This window comes from Vigna umbellata, chromosome 6 (genome assembly GCF_029865625.1).
Source record: "Vigna umbellata cultivar VRB3 chromosome 6, Vumbellata_1.0, whole genome shotgun sequence".
NCBI lineage: Eukaryota > Viridiplantae > Streptophyta > Magnoliopsida > Fabales > Fabaceae > Vigna > Vigna umbellata.
In genome coordinates this window covers 39,477,959-39,485,941 of record NC_142170.1, presented here as the reverse complement: position 1 = coordinate 39,485,941, position 7,983 = coordinate 39,477,959, and the positions used below count along the sequence as shown (strand labels likewise).

At 28.7% G+C, this 7,983-nt stretch overlaps 2 protein-coding genes across 2 annotated transcripts; one reads left to right on the top strand and one right to left on the bottom strand.

Annotated features, from left to right (window-relative positions):
• Window positions 1-636: 636 nt before the first annotated feature.
• On the top strand, window positions 637-2,096 carry LOC124833555 (secoisolariciresinol dehydrogenase-like). Its single transcript, XM_047308068.2, has 2 exons — window positions 637-683; window positions 1,158-2,096. The coding sequence occupies exons 1-2, from the start codon at window positions 679-681 to the stop codon at window positions 1,936-1,938; spliced, it is 786 nt and encodes a 261-aa protein (XP_047164024.1). The 5' UTR covers window positions 637-678; the 3' UTR covers window positions 1,939-2,096.
• Window positions 2,097-3,301: 1,205 nt separating this feature from the next.
• LOC124833560 (putative 3-hydroxyisobutyryl-CoA hydrolase 3) lies at window positions 3,302-7,733 on the bottom strand. The gene is made up of 14 exons (XM_047308072.2): window positions 7,695-7,733; window positions 7,362-7,442; window positions 7,080-7,148; window positions 6,810-6,873; window positions 6,583-6,662; window positions 5,755-5,838; window positions 5,570-5,654; window positions 5,401-5,486; window positions 5,159-5,280; window positions 5,002-5,062; window positions 4,803-4,904; window positions 4,468-4,569; window positions 3,510-3,551; window positions 3,302-3,433 (listed from the first exon to the last, which is right to left on the bottom strand). Exons 1-14 carry the CDS (start codon window positions 7,731-7,733, stop codon window positions 3,302-3,304), a joined length of 1,149 nt encoding a protein of 382 aa, XP_047164028.2.
• Between the last annotated feature and the right edge of the window lie 250 nt (window positions 7,734-7,983).

Sequence of the window (7,983 nt, the reverse complement as noted above, 5' to 3'; positions counted from 1 at the left end):
ATATTACTAATTAGGAAGGATGAACATAAAAGGAGACAAATGTGTTAATTACTCGGTCAAATTTGCCTACTCAATGCTTCATCAATATCACAGTTCAGATAACGTTTTTCAACATTTTCTTAGTATCAAGATCTATGAAATATATATTGTTTTTTGCTTTGAAGTTGATTCATACTACTATTTCCAGTACAATAACACTGTATATAGATTAGGAATGACCCTAACCAAATTCCATGTTCATACACAGAAGTTAGAAAAATGCACAAACCCGTTAATAGTTTTTCTTTAATATTCCATCTTTGAGACAAAACTCTTTCAAATACATGATTTACATATATATTCCAATAAACATTTATTGTTTTATTTTATAGTTTACATGAAATTTCTCAACTCTACATCAGTCTAACAATCAATATAAATATTATTAAACTTAGTATACCAGTTATATATATAATATTTATATATCTTACCATATATTATATATTTATATAAAGTATATTTATCATCCATAACTATAATAACACTTTGTCGTTATCATTGGTGGCTCTTATCGCTACGTGAGACTCGTGCTTCGTATCTGTTTAGCATTCAACTATATATTTCTCTTATCTTTAATTACACCACTTCATACTCGGTCATCTTCTTAGTATAGCATGCCCACAGCTACCTCTTCCTGCAATGAGGTACGAACAAAAACATAATATGCAGTGCTTGTGTTAATCTGGGTGAAAACCACCCAATATTTTCTTCTATTTTGCTTATATTAGTTGCACTTTAATGATAAAACACTATTTGATTTTAATTTATAACCCCATCAACAAATATATTGTTTTATATTTCACAAATAATAACTTTAATTAGTTTAAACCATGGAAGGTTTATATGATTAACAGATTGCCTGAGCACAAGATGAACTCTCTCTCCATCCTCTCTGTATATTCATATTTCATAGATGTTGATCTTTAGGTTTTTCCTATTTTTTGTGCTTTTGGTACCTAATTTTATTCTGAATAAGCTGTGTCTAAATTCAACATGCAATAATGGAAGAGAGAGAAAAAAACAAATAAATTAAAAGAGAGAAATAAGTTAAAAGCTAAAATAAATATATTAAAAAATAAGTCATACATCTTTTTGTTACATGGCACAATCTTTTGCAGACTAGAAGGAAAAGTGGCTTTGATCACCGGTGGGGCAAGGGGCATTGGCGAATGCATGGCAAGGCTGTTTTGCAAACATGGGGCAAAGGTTGTGATAGCAGACATTCAAGATCAGCTAGGTAAAGCAGTTCAAGCTGACATTGGAACTGAATCTGCATCTTACATACACTGTGATGTGTCCAAAGAAAAGGATGTTGAAAATGCAGTGAACATGGCTGTGTCCAAGTACGGAAAGCTAGACATAATGGTGAACAATGCTGCAACAATAGATGAAGCTAAACCCATCATTCTTGACAACGATGTGGCTGAATTCGAACGTGTTGTGAGAGTGAATCTGATAGGTCCGTTCTTGGGAACAAAGCATGCAGCTAGAGTGATGATTCCAGCGAGAAAGGGAAGCATAATAAGCATAGGAAGTGTGAGTTCAAGTGTTGGAGGGATTGCAACTCACGCATACACAAGCTCCAAACATGGCATTGTAGGACTGACAAAGAATGCAGCTGCTGAACTTGGAAAATTTAGCATCAGAGTGAACTGTTTGTCACCCTACTTCATCACTAACGTATCTGGAAAATGGTTCTTCAAACTTGATGATGATGGCAGCTCAAAAGTTTATTCAAATCTTAAAGGGGTTGCTTTGACAGAAGAAGATGTAGCAGAGGCTGCACTCTATTTGGCAAGTGATGAGTCTAAGTACATCAGTGGACATAATCTTGCTGTTGATGGTGGCTTTACAACTATTAATCCAATTTTCGGTCTGTTTTCACAATCGTCTCTGTAATTTTCCTTCCTTTTTCTACGATTATATATACAACTGTATTTTCCATGTATTATACGGTCAAATTTCGTCTGTTTCTGAATTTGTAAAACGCATGTATAAAGTCACTTTTGTTGCATGAAATGTCAAAATCATCGCGGGTGTGTAGTGTAATAACTTTTCATCACCTCTGTTGAGGAGTTTCATATCTACATGATGATAACATGAATATATCATTATATATATATATTAAATTAGCTTCCAAATATTATTGTTAATTAAACTATGAAACTATTAAAGTTGTTAATTGATTCTAATGAAATATAAAGGCTTAATTTGTTTAAAACATTTAAATATACAAAATTAGTTTTAAATAATTTGACTCTGAGAGAGACGGTTTAACCAATTCTATATCGATGTTAATCATTTTTAGTTTTTTTGTAATTAATAAATACTCATGTTGATGTTAGATTAACACAAATTTAGTTGGTGTAAATATAATATTAGATACTAATAGAGTCATATTAACATTCTAAAATTAATGTTAATTACTTTTTAACAGGAGTAAAAAATTTTACGACATACGAGACTAGGACATCTTTAATCGAAGTTAATTAAAATAAATGAAGTTAATATTAATTAATTGAAACTAATTTTATTTAATTTTAATATTTATTTAAATTAACATGGACTAAATAGATTGATTAAGCATAAGTTAATATCACTTTTAATATAAATTTTTTTACACTTATATTCTTAGTTGACTTTTTTTTTCAGATATTCATTTTTTCATTAAATTTAACTCGATCTCTCACGCTCGTCTTGTTCATTCACTTCTATTTTCTTCATCCATATCCTTATTTCATTTATTTATGTTCATTTTCTTTATCCACACTACTCTTCTTCTACTGCATTTTTTTTATTTATATTTTATTTTATTGAAGATAAAAGGACTGTACAAGATTTTTTTTAATTAGTCAGCGTCAGTCAAACCGACAAAAAATGATAATATTATAATTTTTGTAATTATTATTACTCATTTTACATTAGTATAATCAATTTTTCTTTAGCTCTTAACTTACTTAATCTTCAACAATTTTAATGTTTGTTTCTAAATAATTGAATATTCATTACTCTTATTTAATTATACTAGTATCTCTTTTATTTTTGTCTAATAATTAATAAAGAGGAAGAGATGAATCTAAGGAAGTGTAAATGAAAGGTTAAATTTGAGACTTCCAAAAGATTACTCGCATTGGGCATCAATTCCTCTTATGTACCTTCATATGTAAACGTAGAAACACTCCACTTTATTCATAGATTACTTGCATAGTTCTTATGGCTAACCACCAAGAATGAGTTCAATTAAACCTTATTATACTTCAATCTACAATTTGCACGCAATTTGGTAATTGGATCTATCAGGAAATCGAAGATATTCCCACTCTTCATCATTGATATTCCTAAAGTATTGATTCACCATTTCTTCGTCAACAAGCTCTAGTTTCGAAGGCTCCCACTATATAACAATATAGGTTTAAAACAGATAATCAAAGTACATCCATGGAAATGGAACATAAGATATTATGTCGTACCTTAGGCTTGTTGTCTTTATCAAATAGCTTTGCTCTCGAACCCTTTTCAGTACATCCAAGAGAACAATTGTTACAACATAAAAATACTAAATCTCTATATCCTAATTTAGAGAGGAAAAAAACTAATGTACAGTCAAAATAGTTATAATTTCATTATTGATGAAATATATTAACAAATTTATTTGAGAGGTGACACTTAGAGACTGATTTAAACTTTCCAACTCTAATAATTTAGAGACATTGTTTTTTACCACAAATATAAATCATCAGAAGAAAACATCTTTATTATTTGAGATGATTTGTGATCAAAAGAGTTTATAAATTACTAAAATGACTTAATGAACACTTTTATTAAACTCCCTCGTCTTAATCATACTTATTTTAACTCTTTGAATTTATTTTGTTTAAGAATTCAAGTCGTTTTATTTGAAGTAACATAATGTGGACATAGGGTTTTAACTTCTTGCCATAAACGGGAGAAATTAACCATTCAGATTATAGAAAATTAGAAAATTGGATAAGTAGTTTTTCGTTTTAAAAAAAATGTTGTGTTTCAAAAATATAATTTTAACTTCTTATTTTTAATAATATAAAAATTATATTTAACATACACAATTTTGTTTCATGTAATAAACCTGATTTCTATTTTTCTTTTTATTAAAGTAGTATCTAATAAATTTTTTTATGTTGCATTCATATTTAGTAAATTTAGTTTTTAATTTTTTTTATATGAACATAAGCTGTGTATATCAAGTATAATTAAGTTTTATATTGTGAAAAAATAAAGGTTAAAATCGTATTTGCAAAGCATAACTTCTGCAAGACGAGATTATGTTTTCCAAACACGATTTATTCTATTTCATAATTTTTTACAGTTTATTACTTTTAATAATTTCTTAAAAAATTATAGCAGAATGACCAAAAATTTCCTTAAAAAGAGAGTCAGGAAAATATTTACCTCGTAGAAATGATTGCCAAAAGTTCCTCTGAAGAAGTGGCAGGCAATGATATAGTCTCGATAAAGACATTGGTCAATCTTTTCTACCCGCCCTCTCCTAATCTAACACTCATCAAAATCATTCTCATTAAAAAAATTAATGTAGCAGAAATTTGATTGTAGAATTTCAGAAAATTCTTATAAAAGATTAGAAATAGTAATATTGATTAATATTTAAAAGCATCACGGAATTTCCCCAGGTCGTTTTCTTGGTAAATAAAAAAGACAGTAAATAACTATATCTCAAAATTATGATCAACAGTAAGAGTGTGATATTGGTTTATCTTTATACTTACTGATTTGAGAAATATCTTGAGGCTAGTAGGACAAGATGAGCGCATGAAGCTTAACGCATTCGTAATCCATTTTTCAGCTCCATTTTCTGATTCGTGTTCTTCCTATAAAACATGATCATATGGTTCAAAATCATATTATATACGAAGCATTATTCAACATTGTAAAGGAGAAATGATACTGATGCAGAGATATACTTACCAATGATTCGATTATTTTCTCCACAGTTTCTTTTGAGAAACATTTGTTTATAACTTCCAACCTTAGTTTGGTACAGTGAAAACCTTGTCATGTGTTTCAATTCTCAAAAAACACAAAATCTAAAGAGCAGAATCCTATGTAAGTTTTCCTGATTTACCTCCTAAAAGGGCTGTCTTCTTTCACGTTTGGTTTCTCTGCGAACGTTTCTATCAGTGCAGAAATTGTTGAAACATTTGGAGAATTAAGAACTTGTAAAGCATTTTCCAATGACGTTAGCTTCTGTTGCGCATAAGAATAATTTATTTGTACGGATTTATATTATAGTTCTTAGATATCACATTATTAAAACCAATTACAGTCAAAAGTATATTAATTGAGGAACAGGTGATAGTTTTATACTGTTGAAGGCACAAAATGTGTGGCCAAACCACATGCTGCTATTTCTGCTCCATCCAAACGTGCTCCACTCAACCCTAGATATTCCCCTTCATATTGCAAATTAATATCAATACAAAAAAACGAAAAAAACACAAACATGAATATATTTTTACAGATTTAAGAAGCCTACCAAAAAAGCCAGGAAGTCTAGAAAGGAAGTAATTGGCTCCTACATCTGGAAAAAGTCCTATAGATGCCTCTGGCATTGCAAATACCTACGAATAATGCATAAATAATTCTGGATAATCAATGAAAAATAAAATCTTGTCTAATTCTAATTCTCTGGGAAGGGAAGTGATGATGACAGAAACTTACTGCTTTTTCAGTGACAACCCTAAACCTTGTGGGCATAGACAGACCTGCTCCTCCTCCCATCACTATTCCATTCATAAGAGAGACCTGATTCCACAACACAAAAGCAACCACTTTGTAAAACTTTTGTTCTATTTGGTGAGCATAATCTAAATTCACTGTATAATCTAAATTTAATATTTTAAAATTTATATTTGATTATTTAATTTATCAAGTTAATTAATTTTGGATTGTTCGAATTGGAAGTTAATTCAGTCGAGTTAGAATATCTAACTTGACTAATTCAACATATAATCCAAATTTAATATTTTAAAATTTACATCCAATCATTTAATCTATTTAGTTAGTTGGATTTAGATGGTTTGGATTACAAATTAATTCTATGAAGTTTTTTAAATTGTGAATTTATACTAAGTTAGAAAAGTTTAATGAAAAAATTATTTTATTTTAAATAAATAAGATATAGGAAATCTTTAACTTAAAAAAGATGTCGTCTTTAATTTTAATAATTATTATTATAATGCACTATAATTTTATATAAATTACTACTAAATTTTAATAAAATAATATTATATTAAAAATAAAATTTAAAATTTAGAATATATTTATAAATTTAGAAGTATTAAAATACAAATTTAGATTGAGTTAAATATAGTATAATTTTAATTCATTTTCCAAACTCAATCTTAATTATTCATTTTATTTAATTTTATATATTCAATATTATCCACGTTCAAATTTACTTTAGTTTTATTTGCAGTTATTTGATTCAGCCTTAGTATTTTACCACAAAAGAAAAAGATAATATTTTGTGAAACTTAACAAACTCACTGTTGGCTTTTTATAGGTTGCAATCAAATGGTCCAGAGTAAGCTGTTTCTTGTAAAAGCTAGCTGCATAGGTCCAGTGTCCTAGATTGACACATATGTAGATAAATATTAAAAATGGAAGTATTTAGCTATTCCAATTAGCTTAGTTTCAAAACTAAAATATTATTGAAATATATTGGATTAGGGAATTTTTCTTATAAATTTTGCTACTTTGGACAAGTTATGTACCTGCAACTGAAGACGTAATCACTGATACCACATCACCACCAGCACAAAAAGCTTTTCCATTGCCCTTAAAACAGGAAAAGAAAGGATATAGATATTTAACTACTAATCTAGATATATTTAACTAAGTAGGTAGTTTCACTTGAGAAAAAAATATTGTAACAAGCTCAATATAATAATAATAAAAAACTGCAAATTGTGGTTATTCTTCTAATTCGTAATACAACAAATGCTAGTAGACAAATTCGCCGGCAGGTGATTTGCTTAATTTACCTTCAATATCACAAGTTGGACTAAAGGGTCATTCTCATACAACTCTAAATTACTTTTTATTTGACAAATCTGCAAAACAACAATAATGTCCATTGTCATTCTTCCACAAAAGAACTTATGTCTCTTGATTTAAATTTTTTACATTATTTTGTTGTTAATTAAGAGCCTTTGTCTCTGGTGACTATTCCTTGCATCTACGTATGAAAATGAAATCACTTAAACTTCTTAGTGATTGAAGCAATCTATATTAAAAGCATTTAAGAATTGGCTTTATGAACTTACCATTTCATGGTTAAGGCTGTTTAGCTTCTTAGGTCTGTTTAGTATCACTACCTTCACACAAGAATTTCCAGTGAAAAGAACCTATATAGGGAAGAATAGTCATACAATAATTTATCATAAAGACCTTCATATAATCAATTCATTATTAAACTACTGATTTCATCTTCATATGATTTTATGTTTATCTCTATTTTAAGGATTAGTTAGAACACAATTTTATAAGTTTAATTTCTGCATAACCTTTCTTTGCAGTATATCACTCTCCAAAAAATTTTCATGGCGGTACTATATTATCAGAAAATCTTATCAGAATAACAAAAAGAAGAAGAAAACCTGGTTTCGTTCCCTATCAAAGTTGAGAGTGGGAGCCATGATCGTGCAGTATGAATTTTTACAATTAGACGGTTTTGAAAAGGAGGCACACAAGTTGAGCTCAATAAAACCTCTCCATTTATAGATCTTACCAATGCATATTAGCTTTAGCCTCCGAAGGGCAAAGTATTATTATATTAAGTGAAAGAGGCATTTTGGTTGGTATATAAAACAAATCAAAAGTACCAAAATATAAAAAGAAACGGTAAAATTTTTATTTCGGTTAAAAAACAACAAGTCTAGAGATGTG